A 21,361-nucleotide genomic window follows, 5' to 3' on the forward strand; every position below is an offset into this window, starting at 1 on the left:
AACGCCATATTCAATTTAATGCAACTGCGCAAAATAGAAGACATTATGGGCCATCATGGACTTGGTGCAGGTTGGGTGCAGGTAGACATCAGAAATACCTATCAGAAATGCAGATGGTATTTCCAGTTTGGCATCAGTATATGAATGTACAGTTTAACTATAAAGCTGGACCAGGTGTGTGTTATGTCGAAGGGCAGTTATACGGGCTATACAGATACACAAGCTGGTGTGTTATGTCAAAGGGCAGTTATACGGGCTATACAGATACAGAAGCTGGTGTGTATAAAGAGATAAATTTCCGAATCCTTATAGAGTAGTAGAGTTTGAATTCTCTTTAGATAATCACCGTAGTTACTTCACAGAGGGTTGTGTCCTGTTACATATACACCCCGTTCATACTAGGCTTCGCTGATCCGGATATATCCGGATCAGCGGATGATCCGGATACATGTATATCCCTTTGCGTTCATACCAGGGTTAGTCGAATCCGGATCTGCATAATCCTGTCCAAAAACAGATCCGGATATATCCGGCTAGGTGCCGCTTGGTTAAGTCAGACAGGTCAAAGAGAAAAGTTCACTAGAGTAGGGTAAAGTAAAATAGTAACAAAAGTATAGTAGTAGAGAAGATTGTTTCGGCCAGGTAGGAGTCCTTTAGAACAGTTCTAAAACGTCTAAAACGTTCTTTAGAACAGCGCGTCTTTCTCTAAACATGGCCGGGACATGAGATTTTGTTTCTTATGTTACCTTGGAAAGTAATATGTAATAACGGAAAAAATCTCATTTTTGTTTCTGTACAACCCTCCCAGCATTGTTGCAATTTCAATGAAAAACGAAAGCATGGTAGGAATGTATTTCAGATAAACATGCATGATATTGCATATCTTTTGTACAAATGAAATGGCTTTCGCAAACCTGGTAGAATAGGCCTTTAAATTATTTGTGTCTTGAAGCATAAGCTATGAATATTCTAAGGGTGTTCTCAGGAGTCTTATGTTAAGTATAGATGGCTCTTCTCTTTGTGCATCTTTTTATTATCTGTTTTTGCCAGGCATCTGTTCAAATGAAACTTTTTTACGAGTGATATTGTAAGTAAGAGAGAAGAGCAAAGTTAACAAGACATTTGACTTTCTTTTCAATACAGATAATTTATTTCAGGCAAAGTTATCGTAATAGCTATATCTATGAATCAAATGAAATTATATAAAGGAAAAAACAGAGTTACTATGACATAGAGTTGCTGTTTTTTTATACTGACTCCACAGCTAATGTATTATGTGCACTTTGCACACATTTGACACTACAGCTTTTCTTGTGTGATTCGAGACCATCAACTTTCTATATTTGCATTCCTAGGACCAATCACATCACAGTATCCACAATTTTGACAACCTCCCTATCCTTGATCAATGTTATAACATCATATATCTGTTCTCTCCGGGCTAGTTCATTTTGGAAAAGCATGGGGTGTGCTTTATCTATTTTTTTTACTAAAATGAAATAAAGGTGGCTTTAATGAATAAGAAAGTGGACAGGTTGTTAAAATTTATCATCAAACAGGATAAACCTGAAACATCCAAAATAAAGTCTGTCCTGACCTACTTGATTTCCCCCTTCAACTCTCAAAAAAAGGATATTTTCTACCATTTTGAAGGGGACACTCAGCAAATTTTGACCCCACTTTACATGAATAATTACACAAATGACTAACATCTCATTTAGATGAAGACACTGACAGCTCACAGTGTTTTACCCAATATCCCGAGTAGGTCTGATATGCTCGGTACGTTACCTCCCATACCGGTCCTGCCATTTCAAGCCTATAAAATCGCTTCTGGCGACATCATTCACACTTGCTCATAAATAATTAATGAGCTGGCCTTATTTGGCACATACAGCCGTTAGTTGCTCATGAATAATTAATGAGCTAGCCTTATTTGGTTGAAAGCTTCCCAGCGTCCTTTGCGGGTTTGCACAGGATGGGAAACCCTCTGATTGGCTGAAAGCTGTTTTGGTGGTGACGTCGCCAGAAGCGATTCTACAGGCTTGAAATGGCAGGGCCGGTATGGTGGTACTGAGCGATATCGAGCCTGCTTGGGAGGGTGTGTTCTACCCAGCTACGGGACATTATCTGAAGTTTCACATGTTTGCTATGATAAGTTCGTAAGCCTGTTGCACTTGAGGAATGACGTCCAAGGCTCGCGTCTTCAGGGACAAGGTCATGGTTGGACTTCTCGGCTGGATCTTCAGTTCTGCCAACACCCAGATCCCATTGGTCAGCTGCAGAGAGAAAATTGAACTTGACCTTCATTTTTTCCAAGACCTAATCACATATAATATATTTACAACTCCTGAGTTAGATGTACATGTATGCTATGCTATGCATACACACAAAAACACTTCACAAAGATCCAAAACATGTACTGTATGAAAAGTCTTGTAAACAAAACAAAACAAAACAAAACATATAGTATATTATAGTATAGATACAAGGAACTACCTATGGTAGAATTAGCGTCTTGTCCTGGGAGCAATCGCCCCTTATCTTTTTATTTAAACATCCAAAAATTGAAACAAACCCAATTTATATTTCAGACATACTTTAAAAAAATGTCTTTTGATGGCCACTAATTTTTGCATGTTATCAGAACAGTTCCCAAAACATAAATTTTTCAAAAATATCTATGAACATACATACTTATCATCTGATAATAATTCAGAAGCATTACAAATACTGTTCTTTTTCTTCTGATCTTTTGATATCACATGTAAAATTGAAATATCTGAGAAATGAGCAGTAAAAGAATAACATGTTTGTAATTTTTGACTTCATTGCTTTCGTTATCGTGACACGGGAGACCATTTTTCGTCCCCCTGAGGAATACCATTAAGATATCAACTGACAGTCTGAAGAAGATGCAAGACATGCACTTCCTGTTGATAAGGACTCCTGAAATATATGGAGACTAGACCCAGTTACTGTAAATGCATTTAAGTTCGCGTGGCTTTTATTTCGCGCTAAGGGAAAAATGGAGTGTTCGCGGCGATTTTAAGTTCGCAGCAGTGCTATAGTCCAATATTGCTACAGTATTGGACAAAAACGTTTGCGGTAGTTTTAAGTTTGCGGTGAAATGGTAGCCGCGAAAACCGGGAACATAAAACCACTGCAAACATTTCAGCATTTACAGGACTCCACATGGGCGCGTGACAACTCTAGTATCCATCAACACCTTCATCTACCCTGCTAAACTGAGTGAGAATGACATAATGATCATTAGCCACTTCCAAATTTAGCACATGCATGCGTTGGATCAAAGTATAATGGAAAAGCAACTGGAGGCAAAACAGGATGTAAGGGGAATGACCTCCAAACAAGTTGCACAGTGCACCTTGCATACTCACAATTAATTTTCTAACTTATTTTCTAAATGATTTTTTTTTTTCCTGGGCAAATTTTGCTCAGAATGGTCCAGTTTTCTGCTAAGGAGGACAGAAGAGTGTGTATTTTAAAACTCTGGCCAAAATAGGTGATCTTTGACATGTTTCGACCTTGGATTGACCCCTGAACTCTTCCCTTTTGGTTGGGAAGAGTTGATCCATCAGGACGGGGTGAAATCCTGGTCTCATCTAAAACTTCTGGTTCTAGCTCATTAAAATGCAGGAGTTGACTGCTTTTTTCACCTAAACAATCCTGACATATCTGGACTGACTGGTTTCCTCCAAGCAGATGTTGGGTTACATGTTGTCCTTTGTCTGGCGGTTTGACACCATCTAGATTTGTTGTCAGCATGTTCTGAATTACTTTACTTGGAATTATTACACAGAAATTAAGTTACTATTACTTAATACACAGGAAGAAGGCTGGCAATACAAAAATAAACGACTTTCGGGCTTCACACATGTCAGGGATTGTCCTGAATGTAATCTTTGAAAAAAAAAGTCTTGTCACCGATCTTGTGCCCTTGGGATAGGCACCTAACACGACTTTCCCTACTTCACTCAGGTGAAAATGAGTACCTAGCCTAGGTTAGGGAGGTCTCTCTGATAGGACGTTAAAAGTTTGGGGAAAGCCACAACCCGTGCACGTTAAAGAACCTACCACACCTTTCAAAAAAGAGTAGGGGCATGCCCCAGTGTGCGATGGTCCAAACATTACAGTTGGTATATAGGCTACAAAAGTCTTCAGCAAGTTGCTAGCCTCAAAAATGAAAGGAAAGAGAAAGAAAGAACTCCATACCTTGAGGGACTGGTACAGCATGTCTCTGCCGTCCACGTTTCTCTGGGCAATAGTGAAGATGAAACTCTGCTGAAGCTTGTCCGAGATGCCCTTAGGATCCAGCTGGTTGGGGTTCGCGATCTCCTTCTGGACCTCGTTGGAGTCAGGAATGTCTTTCCACGTGGCCAAGAACACTTTCCGATCTGAAGTAAAAACAAGACACACTCACATGATTCAATATCCTTAACCCAAAAGATCCTATTGTTTAACCCTTGTCCTGCTGAAGTTCTAGACTACCCCCTCCCCCCTGGGGTTCCCAGACACCTTTGAAACTAGGGGTACTAGTTTGACAAGTTTCAAAGTCCTTAACCCAAAAGATCCTGATGTTTGACATGCCTAGGGAAACTGTAAGTTTCTATGTTTAACATTCTCCCAGCCAGGGCCTTATCCATTGACTAGAGGTCTTAACATACATTCAAACCAACAGGGCGAATTGAAATAAGATTTTTTGATGTGTATCTAACGTACGTGCTAGCTGATTCTTTCGTCTTACCAAAGTACTCTAAAAGAGGTGCATACAACATTGTGGACTAGAAACTGACTGATGAACAGCAAGAATTCATTCCGGATTAATCTACTAGTAGGCTGTTTCTTGCACATTGACAGAAAGGCACAAACGAGATGTTTACTATAAGATGGCTACAAATATTTAAGTAATAAATGACTCATTTGTTTTGCTTGTTTTTTTACGGTAATGCATAAAGAATAGAAGCATACGGCATTGGTAAAAGGCAAAAATGGGTGCAAATAATTTTTTAGGGGAAGGGTAGCAGTGCTAAGATGCTGTTTGAAGGCCTGCTGAGGAGTATTATACATGTATGTATCATAATATCTGAACATATATTATCACAGTTAAAATGTTCCCTCCTCCCATGACATACAATACATTAGGACAGTACATTACATGCGCTATTATGATTTATTCCATGTTGCTTAGTTGGTCAGGTGTTCATGTGTAGATGGCACTACACTTCTGTCAAAATATCCATATCACATTGGTCTAAAGACCTATGCTGTTATGTGAGAGGCTAATTTCATACACACAAACTAAGAAGGGCTTCAAGCCTGATAACACAAAGACAGTCTTTTGGGATTTGCAGCTAAGCTTCTTAATCCTGTTCAGCCTTATGAGACGAGATTAAGATAACTCAGGTAATCCACTTGTCAAGTGACGCCAGTGAAACAATATTCATGTAATGCTACCGAGATCTGTGACCTACTTCTCACCTTCACCTAGTTCTATACTAAGGATGAACTCTAAAACTACTGAGTAAGAGATCCACATATAGCACAGCAAACTAGATCATACTTCAACCTCTCTCACACCTTTGATAGTGAACTGGCACCAATTGACATGAGAATACAATTATGTACAAATGTACTTGTCATGTGATATGTATGTAATGTATGTAATGTATGTAAAATAAATCAGGCATAAAAAATAGCAACTGTGACATTGTGTCAAAACATCTCACAATACACAAAGTGCTGAGATAGGGACATGGATATGTTAATTAGTATGTCCAGAAGAAAGGGGGGGGGGGGTTAACAAGACCTACATGTATCTATATCAGTGACATGGACAGCAGGGCAAGACAGTTTAAAAAATCTTCCAGACATTCAGATTGTCTTCTATACTACAGTAAGACTATCTACAGTACAAAGAACCATCCCTATCTTTAAACTAACATAATCTACAGAAGATTACTACTAGTATATAATTCAATTTGATGATTTACAGTGTTAAACATAATGACATTTTCCCAATTTGGAATTCATTTGTGCAGTACATTGCAATCCAATTTTTTATAATTTTGATTACTAGTAACAACAATTATTTCTTTCTTCTATTCGAATACTGTAATTTCATTTTTCTACATTCTAAGCTATTCTACAACTCAGTTCATTTCATATGTTTTTGAGATTGTTGGAGGTTTCTATCTACAAAGGGTAGAAAGGAAGGTTTGAATGACCTGATGCTGATCCTGTGACATTGGGATCCGCCATATGTGGAGTAAGCAAAAAAACAATTAGACATGCACATGGGGAAACAATAGAGCTGTGTACCTAAACAAATTTTAGGTACAGGTACAGGTACACGGGTTTAGGTACAGGTCCGGACCTGAACCTGTACCTTAACTACTTGTTCGGAAAATGCTAGATTTTCAATAAGGACAAAAGCATGTTTGAACTGGAAAAAACATAATATTTGATTGTGCTAGGTATTATTTTTATGAAAATACAGATGAAAATTTGACTCCAGCCATGCAAATGTGTTTTCTGTGCTTTAGAGTGGCTTTAGAGCACTGCCACGGTAATTTCATAGTGATTTTATCTGTCAAAGTGGCCATCCCCTGAGTCAGGTCCAGTACCCGATACAGCAGGGTCAGGTATTTTGGACCTGTACCTAATTGATTGTACCCGGTACTGTATTGGTACCGGTACACAGCTCTAGGAAACAACAATGGCTACGGAGGGGAGAGAGGCATAGCGTGGCGTGAGCATATGTCCAAGGTACATAGAAGTTTTTAGACCACAAGAAGTTTTCCTAAACTATATGGTCGGGTCTGGAAAAAAATAAAGAAGGCTGTCAAAGCTTTAAGTGGTGTTAGTTGTGGTTAAACAAAAAAGCGACAAAAAGAAAACAGTATTTGGTGTTAAAGGCATCCAGGGCATTTTATGAGGCTTACAACTTGAATTTAAAAAAATCCAATTTCTAGTCATCCTGACACATGATAAGTTTCAATAAGACTTTACCATTACATATCGACAATAAAGGAGGAAAGATACGATGTCGTTGTGTTGTGAGAACGGATAGAAAATCCAAGCCCTAATAGACTGATCCTGACTGTCCATCACAATTAGCGTTTCGACCAATGAGAGAGTGACTGCATGTCCGTCAAATATTTGCATTTTTATGTTTTAATTTTGCATTTCTACGTTTTGACGGAGGTTGGCGGGGCTATGGTATCAGTCTATTTACACTAGGCGCGTGAAACTAAAAGATCACCATGTATCTTAATTTTGTGCCGCTTTTGAGCACTTTTGATAAGAAATCTGCACGAAAATGTGGTAAACAGTGGCATTAAATGTTGATTTCATAACTAGAATATTTCCAGTTTTCAAGCCTCATAAAATGCTCTGGGTGCCTTTAAGAAGGAATGGTCTGGAATTTTCCTTTTCTTTTATCAGATTCTCTGGGCACTTGCCCAGACTGAAATCATTGATACTAGATTTACGTAAAGCAGCCTAGCTATTTAACAGCACAAACTGATGTAGGTATGTAAATGTATGTGAGTCAAAATGGTTCAAAATACATGTCTTTATCATGGACAAACATTTTAGATAAACTGGAAAATTATCAAATCTAACAAAGAAAAAAACTTCAACTTTGTAGCAACAATCTAGCTAGGCTTGATCACAACTATTCAAAATCCAGGTCTAGGTGTCTGAAATTCCTTCAGTTGGACTAACTTCAATAGTGGAAGAAAAAAAATTCTACCATTTTCATACAATGCTTTGATTTTGTCATCTACAAAGTGACTATATTTTACAGTCTTGAAGCTACAGTTGATTTGTTTGTTTGCTACCACAAAAGGGCCTACTTTTCAAGAAAAAGCTGTATACATTGTGTACTTACCAGTTGTTTGGGAAGTTGGAATAGTTTAAGAAACAAGGAACATGCACGGTCACATTACACAGTCATAGGAAAAGCACATGAACATGCAAAAAATAATAGTAAAAAGTGAATAGCAAAAAAAATTCAAAAATGATAAAAAGCAAATCAAAAAAAAAGAATGACATTGTTGTTGCTCTTTTCATGGATAAACACATTACACCGACTTACTTTGATTAGCATAATCTGTTAACCAAAGAGAAAGAGTTGAGAGCATTAGACAGTGGCATACATTAAGCGCAACAAACATGCAAGTATACAGCAAATGTCCCCCGTCTCTTTCAAATCAAACAGTTAAAACACAGTTGATGGCAGATACTGAAATACTACAGCAATACTGCAGAACAGAGATTCTAGCTGTTCTTTTTGACAACTGCCTCCTTGTATTTTATGATAATCTCAGTTCAAAAGTAAACCCGTGTCTTGCTGTGACCAAGACAAGAGCAAGTTGATAGATAAGGATTTGATGCCCCCTTACAAAATGCATTCAAAAAGTTAAACGCTGCTTTATGGCGTATTGAAAACAACAATGGGAAGGTACGAAAGCCCAGAACAACAAAGGTCACAGGCCTCAAAAGAGGTGCTGACAGGCCTCAAAAGAGGTGCTGACAGGCCTCAAAAGAGGTGCTCACAGGCCTCAAAAGAGGTGCTCACAGGCCTCAAAAGAGGTGCTCACAGGCCTCCGCACAGGCTGTGTGCTTACAGACCTCTCTGTGAGCACCTCTTTTGAGGTCTGTGAGCTTTGTCGCTGTGGGCTTTCGTAGGAAGGTGAAAATGATAGCAAAAAGTACTAACCCATTTGTCCGTCCTCAGTGAAAAGCAGGTGGATGGGGATGAGACAGGAGAAGTAGAAGACGTCAATGTTGTTCTTCATGGCCACTTGTAGGTTCATGAGAGGGTCCATCTTCTGGACTGGTCCATTTGTACCCAGGGGGAGGGTCACATCGGCCGTCTGGCCAGGACTCAGGGGGGAGGGGACTTGGAGGGCAGAGGCAGGTGAAAGGCCGAAACTGATGGAAAATAAAACAAACATAATTAATAATGACATATTATGACATATCAACAATGAGCTAGGGATGGCAATGGAGCTAAACTGATAATAGCCTCACAGTTGAGCTATTGGTTCCAATTAGTAGCTGGTTCTAATTTTCTAAATTCTTTATTTATTGGTTCAGCATGTACATGGCAGGGTTGCCCAACTAGCTGGAGGCTATTACTAAGGGCGAACAATAACTGGGAGACCCTGGTTCAAATCCTGGCACAGGACATCTTGTTTGGTGCTGCACCCGTCTTTCGGAAGGGACGTAAAATGGGAGTCCCATGTTCAAGGAGGTGCCCTGGGCACATTAAAGGGGAAGGCATAGCAACCCCTCCCTGTAGAAATATACTGGAACAGTAGGGAAACTTGCTGACCTATGTGCCACAAGGTACTACAAGGTAAACAAGCTATCTGCCACCAAAAAATCAAGACCACAGCACGTCCAGGTCAAAAGATATAAAAACGGAAGTACTGCTGCAGTACCAAGGTCACATACCAGGGGGCCCAAAATCGCCCTTGATATTCTGCTTGACAACACTCGCCTACATATCAAATATCATCATAATCCCTAACACACCCAAAACTATATCTCCATTTTTCCTGGAGATAACAACATCAACAGTGTGTTTGAATATAAATATCTACATTTGTACTCTTTAGCGTTATAATGATAAACATATTCTGGTTGGAAGTAAATCTCTGAATTTTATCAAGTTGTAGATTTTGAATTGTCTTTCTGGTTGGTAGATGTAATCTAATCTGACCTGTTTTTGTTGAACTGGATGGCAAAGTCGCCCATGGGTGCCATGGCGTTGTTCTTCAAAGTGAGGTCCATGTAGCGTACGTTCTGTCGGATTGAAAACGTTCCTGACACTTCCAGTCCCTTGGCCTTGGGGGCTGGCAGCCATACCTGTTTTGGTGGCACGTAAGTCGTACTGGAAATTCCTGCAGAGCAAAGTGTTTCCTTTTATTGATACACATGTCCAATAATATAAAAATAATAATGGTTTATTGATCAGAAATTACCCGTGCAATAGCAGCCAATGCTGAATTGCTGAAGGGTTTACAATCATATAATACACAACAGATACATATGTGCTCCACACTTGCACTTTGTGGAACTGTCATAAGGGTCTGGGCGGCTGCCATTCGCCCCACCAGGTGACCTCAATACAACCATCCCCAACCAAAGTCAGGTACCATTCACACCTGGGTGGAGTGAGGAACATCGGGTAAAGTGTCTTTCCCAAGGGCACGACATCGGGGCATACCAGTGGTTTCGAACCCGGGACCTCTCAGCCAATAGTTATGTACATCATTTTACATACCGGGTATACCAACTTTACAATCCATCTATCCATCAGTCGCATAGCTTAGTTATTGGCCATAGGGGCAGCATACCATTCTGCAAAAGCTAGTCTGGCCAGGACTCAGTTTTCTTAACTCCCAACAGAAAAGTCTAGATAAAGTCACTTTTGCAAGCTCATAACTTAGACCATAATATCACCAGCATGTGGCAAAACTGTCAGCATGGATTCGGGGCAGAAAAACTATTTCACTGCCTTTTTGGGTTGCGTGGCATAACGGCAACGTGTTTGGCCCAGAACCCAGAGGTCCTGTGTTTAAACCCGAACGCGTCACCGATCTTGTGCCCTTGGGAAAGGCACTTAACACGACTTTCCTCACTTCACTCAGGTGAAAATGAGTACCTAGCCTGGGTTAGGGACGTCCCTCGGATAGGACGTTTAATGGAGGTCCTGTGTTTGGGGAGAGCCATACCTCACGCACGTAAAAGAATCCACAACACCTTTCAAAAAAGAGTTGGGGCATGCCCCAGTGTGCGATGGTCCAGTTGGTTGATCCGATACATGTCAGTAATTGCCGATTTCTCTGCAGATGGTCATACAATGTACGTGGTCACGTAGAAGATCACAACACATGAAGTAACCACTCACCAAGACCAAGGATGTCACCCAAGCCACCGCCCATGGAGGCCTGTGAGGCAGGCATCCCTGCCACGGGGCTGGGGCCGCCCAACAAGCTGTCCAAACCTCCGCCAAGAAGGTCCATCCCACCCATGTCCTGCTGAGGTGCTGGGGTCATGGACATCTGTTGTTGTGGAGGGTTCAGGTCCATAGATAACAGGTCACCTGAAAAAAACAGAAGACTCTATTCTTAGAATCTTACTGTCTTATTTGCATCCCATTTTTACATCCTGTCCATTCAATTATCATCCTGACATAACTGACTTTTACTGGATGTCAGCTAGTAGCTACTACTTTAAACTAAAAGGGTGTCAAGAATAAAATTGTACTGTGTGATGTAAGAAGGTATCTGATTAGCTTAGAACCTGCTTATGGTACCTGATTAACCAATGACCACGTCTGTCTCTTACCCAGCAGATCACCCATGGCTGTTTAGAATAAAATTGTAATGTGTGATGTAAGAAGGTATCTGATTAGCTTACAACCTGCTTATGGTACCTGATTAACCAATGACGAAGTCTGTCTCTAACCCAGCAGATCACCCATGGCTGTTTTGAATAAAATTGTACTGTGTGATGTAAGAAGGTATCTGATTAGCTCACAACCAGCTTTTGGTACCTGATTAACCTATGACAACGTCTGTCTCTTACCCAGCAGATCTCCCATGGCTGTGTCGTGACTGGGGATGACTGACTGCTGTTGCTGTACCGGCTGTGCCTGCTGCGGTACGGGACTCTCCGTCGCTCCCGTAGCGCCGGGCTCGCCGGACGCAGATCGCACTGGCAGCTGGGTCTTACGGACAACAAGGGCCTGTCCCTCCACAAACGCACTCGGAGGCTTGTGGTAAACTGAGGCCAAACTGTGGGGAGGGCAGAAAGGATTAAGTAACTTTTACAGCAAAAAGATGAGAATGTTACAGTTGGAAGAGTTCAAGGACTGGCAATTGTGAAAAATTAATCTAGCAAAATATTCACATCACATGTATCTAACTGCTGTGGACTTAACAGATATTGACTTTTGTGTCAAATTTTATCTCATCACTGATATCATGAAGAAAAATGTGAATAGTACAGATCATTTTTTTAATGAAACTACTGATCAAAAGCAGTATAGAATTGTGCATATTTGTTAGAATATTGGCTAGAGATCTGCCAAAGTTTTCTTACAGAAAGTGCTCAGTAATTCAAAAAGTTCTAGGTACTACACATTGTAAAAAGATGTAAATGCATTTTAGTTTGCGTCACGGGGAAAATGGAGTGTTCGCTGTGTTGTTAAGTTCACGGCAGCGCTATAGTCACATATTGCTACAGTATACAAAAATGTTCGCGGTAGTTTCAAGTTCACTGTGAAGGTTTTGCCGCGAAAACCACAAACATAAAACCACCGCGAACTTTTCTGCATTTACAGTAGCCTCACCTGGCAATATAGCAGATCAGTTCATCCAGCAGTGTTGGCTCCAGTCGGTCTGTCTCCGACGAAATGAGCGGCTTCTCGGCAAGGACGACCTCCTTAGCGGCGGCGGGGTCGGTGGACAGCAGGCGCCAGTAGATGTAGCCACGGTCGCGCAGGTCGGGGTTGTCGCTGTCCTGCGTAGCGAGACTCAGCACCTGCTGTACCAGCTCTTGTGTTTCCGTGGGCTTCTTCAGGAACAGCTTCACTATAGCTGTCAGCAGCTGGAGCTGCACCTGGGGGGAGGGGGGCACATAGTGGCATGAGATTAGAACTTACTTACATCTTATAGCTTCCCCAGGTAGGCCTTAGGGCCTGTCCACTGAGAGCATTGCCTTCTCCATTCCTTTCGGTCATGGAAGACCCCTCCTCCTCAAGTCTGTCTAGTCTGCCCGGTCTATACTTTTTTATGTTTCTTGTATGTTGTCCTTCCATCTTTTCCTGGGTCTGCCAATAAAGAGGGCGCTTGCCCGTTGGTTTGTATTTGAATGCAATCTTTGGGATTCTTACATCTCCCAGAATGGAACATAGAACAAAAAAAGGAAACAATGCACTTAACAGCTGAAGTTATAAGAGATTAAACACAAAAGAAACAAAAAGACAACTAGATGATGATGATGGACTTCCATGTTTGAAAAAAATCAATGAAAACAGCAAGGTGGCTGTTACAATTTAGTATGATAATATGTGGATATAGCTGCATATAGTTGATGCATATTGACTAGTCTTCTACAAGAACAAATAAAGAATGCCTGATCAAAATCAAACAGAAAACAGATACATCTCAATAATAATATGCTTTTAAAATATACTTGAACAGCAGAATAAGAGCTTGAGGGAAACATTTTGGTAATGCAACAGAGAACGTTAAATTAATCAGTCCCTGTATGTCAACATGCAGAGACATCTAGAGACCATACTAGGAACTGCACCTGCCAGCCACCCTGTACGTGAATTTTGAACAATCCTTAGGCTAAGAGAAAGAGAAAAAACTGTTACCTGTGTGCTTTCATCATGGAAGCCCTCCAGGAAGCTCTCCAGCAACTCATCTGCGTTGTCGATGCGTTCTGCGTACTCTCCCACAATCCAAATCATGGATGCACGGGCGTCAGGCTCATCTAAGGAAGGACATGGAAAGTGAAATATGAATACTAGTACCATCTACATGAAACAAAAAAGCCGCAATAATAATGACTGAGAAAACTCTTTACTGTTGATGGCTCTAATCCCTCTTAATGCTACGGTCCTAATAGCTGACGGGCTGTTTTTTTTGCACTTTTGGGTCACCCTGTGGCTATTTTTGGGCCCGGCCGGGACCCCATATCGTTTTAGCCCGGATTTAAAATCAACGCGGAAGCCTGTAAGAATTAGACACCGTGAGCTAATCGTGAGAGCACTGAGAGGTACCCCCCCCCTAGTACACGGCAGTCCACAGGGACAAATTCGTGGCTTCAGGTGCCGGCTGGGACGATACCCCTGACGGGCACCGGTGCAATTGGGAAACCTAACACAACTAGGTGGTTGCACACCCACATTTTCAAATGAACGATATGATTGACTCTAGATGCGCCAAACTCAGGTTGAAACAGCGCCCCCTAGGAGCCCAGCACGGGAGTACAATAGCAGGGGGATCGAGTATTTACATCACTGTCTCAAAACACAAATGCTAGGTAAGCTGTCAGCTAAAGAAAATCTTAATATATCAAATGGAGACAAGTATCAGATAAACCATAACAATAGGTTGTATTCTATGTTAAAATGCAGCAGGATTATAATGTGCATTTGATGTAAATAACGTTTGTCCCCCCCCCTCCGCGGGCTCATTGAAACTCGTTAGTGGCCTTGTTAAATAAACAAACAAACAAACAAACAAATACCTAGACTTTCCAGGTTCTCACACAGAGTGGAGATGATGCTCTCATACTTGTTGGGATACTTGCGGAAGATATCCTTAATGACGACAATGGCCTCCTGGACCACATAGTTCACCTGTTAAGAAACAACAGTTACCAATGTCTTGTCACAATGCACATTTCTTCGTAAAGCTTAGAACTTCTTCAAACTTCATTCAACAACACCTTTATCAAGGCATAGAAAGAAAGAAAGAATTACTTTTCTGCCAGTAATAAATTTAATTATGTCATATCTGGCCCACAAAAACGTTCGATACGGGTGTTCCGGACTGGCCAATAACTTTTGGTTATTACACGGGGTTCTACTTTTATCACACAGGCTTCCATAGAATATTTAGAATGCATTTTGAGTGCACCAGTTGCGCCGCTGTCAAAAATTTAAATACCGGATTTGGAGGTTGGAATCAATGTTGTCACAAGTTTTTTGTTTGAGGACACAAAACTCTATTTAGCTTTGAAAGGTGTTTTTTTTGGGTGTGACATAAATAAAATACAACACGGTGTATTCCGCATCACCCTTAGTCCCGACCCGCGGTGGGGCCGGTACCTCGGGCGATACGGAATACACCCTGTTGTCTTTTACATATACATGTAATGTTGTATACATGTAGGTGTGAAGCCAGCAGCTTACAACCAACCTTAGTCTGAATAAGGTCCAACAGTGTTGAAACACATCTCTCTGCTGCTTGCTCCACCTTGATGGCACAGCGTCCGATAGCCCGCACCGACTTTCGCACAAAGTCCACGTCCACTTCTGTGGCATATTCCTTCAGTTCAGCAAGCACCTGAGTTGGAAATTATGTTAGTTCAGGGCTTTTTCTAAAGAGAGAAAAAAGGGTGCTGCGCCCCCATGCCCTATCCATGTGCCCCCTTACACTGGGAAACAGATCCTCATATAAGCATAAAATTCTGATTGACCAGGGATGCCACTACTAGGTATTATGTAACATGTGGCCACATTCGTCAACTGTAAAGTAATTTTGCCCCCCAGGAAGCCTAAGAATGCCCAATTTGAACTCTCCCCCTTGCAATTATGTTCTAGAAAAACCTCAGAGTCTGTTGTTGTTTATTGTACCATACCATACCATATGTGCTAAGAAATTCAAGCCTTACAACTCCAGTAATTGCAATGTGAAGAAAAAAAATTATTTTCCATTGACAAATGAGTACATCATATGCCATGTTTTCAGTCTGATACTGTAAATACAGAAATATTTGCGGGGATTTAATTTCGCGGTAGGGAGAAAATGGAGAGTTTGCGGTGGTTTTGAGTTTGCATTTGAAACAATAGTAGCGCTACGGTTGCACAATGGAACGGCTTTTCGCGTCGGTTTTAAGTTCGCTGTAGAGAGTTCACCGCGAAAACCATGAACATAAAACCACCGCAAACATTTCTGCATTTACAGTATCATTTCTGTACACAGCAAACTCCTAATAAGGACATATGACACCTGACCTGTGCGATGTTCTCCTGTGTGGCCAGGCGGATCATGATGTCCAGTTTCTCCAGTTTGACGTAGATGGGGTCGTTGTACTTCACAAAGAACACCTTCATCTCATGCTTCAGGATGTCAGGTCTACAATGCAATGTGAAAGCAATGTGTTAACCAGGTTCTCTTACCTTCAAAATCATTTTACCTTGCCTAGAGACTGTTCTAGGCTGAGTAGGGCATCTGAATGATAACACACTATCCCCAAGAGAAAGACATGCAACCCACATTCCTACATAGGGACCTTAAGTAAATGTTGTCTAGGCTATATGTGCCATGTGGCCTCATCATGGTTTGTACTTGTTAGCCAAGCACACCGAGTCAAGCCTTATCTTTTCAATGAGTGTGTTGGATTCTTTCATGTGCAGGGATGTGACATTTGAGGCTTACGCCTAAAGCTCCTACTACTAAGCCACTGCACGCCACACTCACATTTTCAGTGAGTTCTCACATCACAACGACATCATATTTTGCATAATGGATGTTGCTATACATTGTGATCGTGTTGCTTGAACTAATCATGTATAGAATTGACTAAATGAATTGACTTTCAAAATCCGATTTTTGGGCCCTAATATTACTTGAGTTTCCTTTAAATTACATGCAGGTAATAATTCAGCAATTAAGCTATGAGAATACCTTTTCTGGACGATCAGGTTGATGTTCCTCAGGGCTACATACTGGACCTCAGGCTCAGAAGACAGCAGAGTGACCAGTGGTGGAGCCAGCTTCTTCTGTAGCGTTGTCACAAACTCACTCTCCATTCCCACATATTCCATCCCCTTCATCAGGACCTTCACCGCAGATAGGACCACACCTAGCAACGGATACAACAGACAATCAAAGTCTAACAACCACAATTACAGCATTACAGTGAGGATTGTTTATGTAAATATATATAAGGAATATATAGAGAAGAACATATGACTTATCAATAAGTTCCTTTCACTCCTCAATGAATCATTATGCTTTCTACTTGTTTTTATTTGATAATATGATCTGACGATTAGAGTCATTATTGATATGAATTCTCCTATAATTTACACATTGATATGCAAATTCTGTTACAGTTAAGTATGTTTCATTGTTTTGACTCTCCATTATGTTTTGATTCAATATTTCTAGTCTCTTGAGTTATCGTTACTTCGGTTATCTTATTATGATTACTTTTCTTTGTTGAAGACTTACATTTTCAAGTTAACCTTTATTGCTGTATCATTTGTCATTATTTGATATTTTCAAATGTTGCTTTGTATTTATATGTGAGGGGTTTTACCCCCCAGAAATCTTTGAAAAACACCACCAGGCGACATGTATTTCTGGTAAAACAAATAAACTGAAACTAAAGCTAATGTCCAATCACCCCATCGACTCTACCCATCGACTGATTCATGACTTCTTTCATTTGTACACATTTTGTTTTATTTACAAAATGAAAATGTTCCTCGTCACTTCATGGTAACAGCATCATTATAGCATTAATCAATTTAGTTACACAGGCAAACTTTTTTTAATTTTTACACATTTTTTTGCCATTTACAAAATGAAAATGTTTATCACTTCATGATAACAGTATCATAATCACAGCATTAATCAGTTTAGTTACACAGGTAAACTTTGAATTTTGTCATAGTCGTTTTGGAATAAAGGGTCATTCTATGAATAGTGTTCAAATTCTTGTTATAAAGTAGTGTCTTCACAGGTTTTTGAAATGTTATATATTGAAGAGTTATAACTCATATTGTTTTGGATAAATGTACTTCAAATATTGATTTAATTTTGAACGTTTTGTGGTATTACCTGCATTGGAATGTGCCAGGCGGGGGGTGACACGTTCACAGATGCTTTGGGCCTCCCGATCATCCTGTGGAGAAGACATTAAAAAACAGGCATTGGGTACATGTATAAGCACCTTCATACTTAAAGGCAACTAAAGCGATATTAGGGCAAAAAAATGGAAATAAAAAAATGCTGAAATCTTTATGGTAGTGACATTTACTAACATTGTTTAGCACATTTGCGTAATAACTTCATACTTTTAAGATTTTAAAACCACACAAAATTGGCGCGTATGATGATCCCCTTTGTTTCGGAGCCTAAAAAACTCCGGCCACGATTTTCAGTGAGTTCTCACATGACAACAACATCGTATTTTTGCATCATGGACATTGCTATATATTGTGATAGTGTTGTTTGAACTGATAATGTATCGAAATGACTAAATAAATTGACTTTCAAAATCCGATTTTCTGGCCCTAATATTGCTTGAGTTTCCTTTAACTCTGGAAGGACAATAACACGATTGTTGCTGACATCATTAGGATCAATTCTAACCACTTACTTTTTCATTTTCATCATGATGAATTGAAAGGAAGGGGCCCAAAGAGAAACATGTAATAAAGCAAGCAGGCAGTTTATTTTCACTATATTAATATATATAGAATAAAACATCTAAGTCAATCTTTACCACTGGAATACCATATGAAAATATCAGACGTTTCAGAAGAAGAAGAAAGATGTTGGAACATCTGAAACGTCTGCTATTTTCATATTGTAATCCAGTGGTAAAGATTGAACCAAGAATTCTTCAATTTCCTGGATGACTAATATTCACAAACGAGTATATTATATATAATTTAGAGACTTACCTTGGGGACATAGTTGGACAGGGCATCAAGAATGAAGATCTGTCCCCATTCGGTGCACTCATTCAGGGCAGCTAGCAGCTTATTGATGGTCTGCTGATTCATCTCCATCTGGGCGGCAGGGCTGGGAGAGGTGTCGCTGATCTCAGACAGAGCAGCCACCGCATTGGCCACAACCTGTGAACAGAGATGACAGCCTTAGATAACCCAGCCCTGTACACATAGCTCATATAGTAAGTGCTAGGGCTGTGTACCAAAACAAAAATTCAGGTCCATGTACCTAAACAAGATTCCTCAATTACCTGTAAGTTAAACATGTAGCCAACTGTCTTTTTTAGTAGAAAATTGTCATCTTTGTATGAGGATTTATGCGTAAGAATCTTTAAAAAAATGGCTATTTGCAAGTTTTCTTCATTTTCAACTGTAAGATAATAAAAATTGTCATTTCTGACATGTGATTTACCTAACTTTAGTCTAAAAAATGGTGTCCACTAGTGTTTTAGTTCGTTTAAGTACAGATACAGGTACAGCAGATGTTTAGGTCCGGACCTTTACCTTAACAATTTTACACGTCCAGGGTTTAGGAACACAGTCCTAGTCAGTGCCTGTCTCATGCTAGAGGTCCAGTCATATAAAACAGATGCAAAACAGCTTTTGTAGATATGTTCTATCTATCTATCTATCTATCTGTCTATCCATCTATCTATCTAGTCCCTTGACCTCCGGGTCGTTGGGGGGACAAGGTAGCAGTGAAGATGGAGATCTGTCTCCAGGCTCGTCTATTTCTTGCAGCAGCCAGCCTTTCAGACAGGCTAAGGGATGTCCACTCTGCGATGTTGTCCTGCCAGATATGTTAGTTGTAATCAAATCCCAGCTTACCATAGGGTTGGAGTCAGACAGCAGCTCACGAAGCTGGTCCAGGAAACCCTGGTCCTCCACGAGTTGGGCGTTGATGTCATGTAGCTTGGCTACGCACACTGCCGCTGTCTTACGCACATAGGGATCCTCATCCTGCATCATACAAACAATGGCATGAAATCATGTGTCCATAAATATGGAAGTACTATCTAAATAAACAATTCTATCTTTATTTCTATACAGTTTGACATGGATGTAGCAGAAAGCATTGTACATAAATGAGTAATGTAAATTTTTTTCTTCAGATAAATTTGTTCTAATTCTTTCCTCCAGTCCACTTAATGCAGAATTCATTATTTGGGAATAGGTGCACTGGTGCACCTAGACTAAAAAATTTAGGTGCACAGGAAGAATTTTGGGTGCACAACAAGATAAAGTAGAATGTCAACGAACTGTATTTACAAACCCTACTGCCTCTCTTAAAAATCTTAAAAGTAATACATTGAACAAAGTACAACAAAGGTTATATTACTTTTTCAGATGCTTCAATTTCAAAAATGTATTGTATACTAGTGCAGTCAAGTCAAGTCAAGTCAAGGCCTTTATTTTCTTTCAGTAGGGGAAAAAGTTAATTTCGAGGCCTGCCGCTTTTCAACAAGGTCGAAGTGGCCAATTGTACATTATTGTACCTCTACTCTATAGCCTACAAAAATATCTGCACTGGTGCACCCACAGTCAAAATTAAGGAGCACAGATCGAACTTTGGGTGCGCAAAGGTGCACATGCACCCAGTATTACGAGGCCTGATGTATGCTAGATGTGTTCCCATTGGTCCTCACCTTCAGGCATTTCCTGAGCGGTTCACAGAGGTACTCCGTGATCTTGTCCACGCGGATGCAGCCCATGGTGCGTACGGCCAGGGCGCGGATGAGCGGGTTGGTGTCCTCGCAATCCTTCACAAACGTGTTGACGGCCATGATGGCCATGTCTGGCTGACTCTTGGCATAGTTCATCAGGTACAGGTACACCAGCTTCTTCAGTTCCAGGTTATCAGTCTAGATTGTAATGGATACAGTAATGTGATTAACTTACTCATACATAGTCAAGTCACAAACAAGGTAATTATATTCATAGTTTCCCAAAGACCTTCAAGGACAGGGTTTTTCAGCTTGTGGGTTTTCACACACACCCAAATAAAAAAAAGAAGTTCTTTTAATTGATACATAATTGATATTATTTCCTGATTAGAAACATGTCTGTCTTTAACTCTAAATTGAGACTCTCACAAAACAATTACATTAAAATATCATAACAATAACATTATGAAAGATAACCTTGAGCAAATGATCAGCTTTCAGATACAGATTATTCACTGAATTATAACTCAATGAATTATAACTTCAGGATAAAAATTATGAATACATGTCTTCCCAGATTTTTCACACATTCTTCATCAAGTTCACTTTTCTGACATAGAGTTATTGTCGTTATTGTTATTGTGTAAACTTAACCCATTTATGATTTAGCTCACGCACTATGCACATGACCACCTGCCAGTGGATGGGCGTTGTCCTGGTGGGAGGGGGGCACTTTTAGAACGTCCCTTTGTTGCATTTCCCCCAAGTTATTCCACATATCTTGTCAACACAAGTAATCAAAAAGGTCTTAACTTTATGATTAATGATAATCGTTGACTAAAACCTGACTAAAACATCGTCAATTGGTGATAGAAATGCCAAATGGTTTTTAGTTTCTAACCTGCATACAGTTGACCACGTCCGGAAACAGCGCGCTCACGTCCTTCCCGACTGTCATGGACGCGATCACCTTCTTCACAGCCTCCTTCTTCTTCTCCTTCTTGTCTGAGTTGAGCTCATTCTTCAGCTCGAAGATCTCACCCTTCTTCGTGGTGGTGAAGTACTTGGAATCCGTCATTTTGACCTTCTTTTCGAGTGCGAAATTTGGAGGAAATGATCAAAAATGGCGATCCCGCCCGGTTGTTTAACTGCGCATGCGTAAAGTACTTTGACC

General features: G+C 40.3%; 1 protein-coding gene across 2 annotated transcripts; it reads right to left on the reverse strand.

Moving 5' to 3' along the window:
* Nucleotides 1-1,127: 1,127 nt before the first annotated feature.
* Nucleotides 1,128-21,349, reverse strand: LOC136443512 (AP-1 complex subunit beta-1-like). Of its 2 annotated transcripts, XM_066440780.1 has the most exons (18): nt 21,089-21,349; nt 20,170-20,385; nt 19,352-19,483; nt 18,476-18,649; nt 17,628-17,691; nt 16,467-16,644; nt 15,794-15,914; nt 14,976-15,122; nt 14,302-14,413; nt 13,424-13,542; nt 12,392-12,660; nt 11,626-11,834; nt 10,946-11,140; nt 9,755-9,935; nt 8,747-8,961; nt 6,249-6,260; nt 4,237-4,418; nt 1,128-2,279 (listed from the first exon to the last, which is right to left on the reverse strand). In XM_066440780.1, the coding sequence occupies exons 1-18, from the start codon at nt 21,263-21,265 to the stop codon at nt 2,139-2,141; spliced, it is 2,844 nt and encodes a 947-aa protein (XP_066296877.1). In that variant the 5' UTR covers nt 21,266-21,349; the 3' UTR covers nt 1,128-2,138. The 2 variants fall into 2 exon arrangements, with proteins under 2 accessions (XP_066296877.1, XP_066296878.1); XM_066440781.1 differs by lacking the exon at nt 6,249-6,260.
* Between the last annotated feature and the right edge of the window lie 12 nt (nt 21,350-21,361).

This window comes from Branchiostoma lanceolatum, chromosome 10, assembly GCF_035083965.1.
Source record: "Branchiostoma lanceolatum isolate klBraLanc5 chromosome 10, klBraLanc5.hap2, whole genome shotgun sequence".
NCBI lineage: Eukaryota > Metazoa > Chordata > Leptocardii > Amphioxiformes > Branchiostomatidae > Branchiostoma > Branchiostoma lanceolatum.

Coding starts and splice junctions, on each gene's coding strand:
- LOC136443512 (XM_066440780.1), bottom strand. CDS start 21,265: ATGACGGATTCCAAGTACTTCACCACCACGAAGAAGGGTGAGATCTTC. Junction 15,123..15,793: donor CACAGGAGAACATCGCACAG/GTCAGGTGTCAT, acceptor TTTCCAACTCAG/GTGCTTGCTGAACTGAAGGA. Junction 9,936..10,945: donor GGGTGACATCCTTGGTCTTG/GTGAGTGGTTAC, acceptor TTTGCTCTGCAG/GAATTTCCAGTACGACTTAC.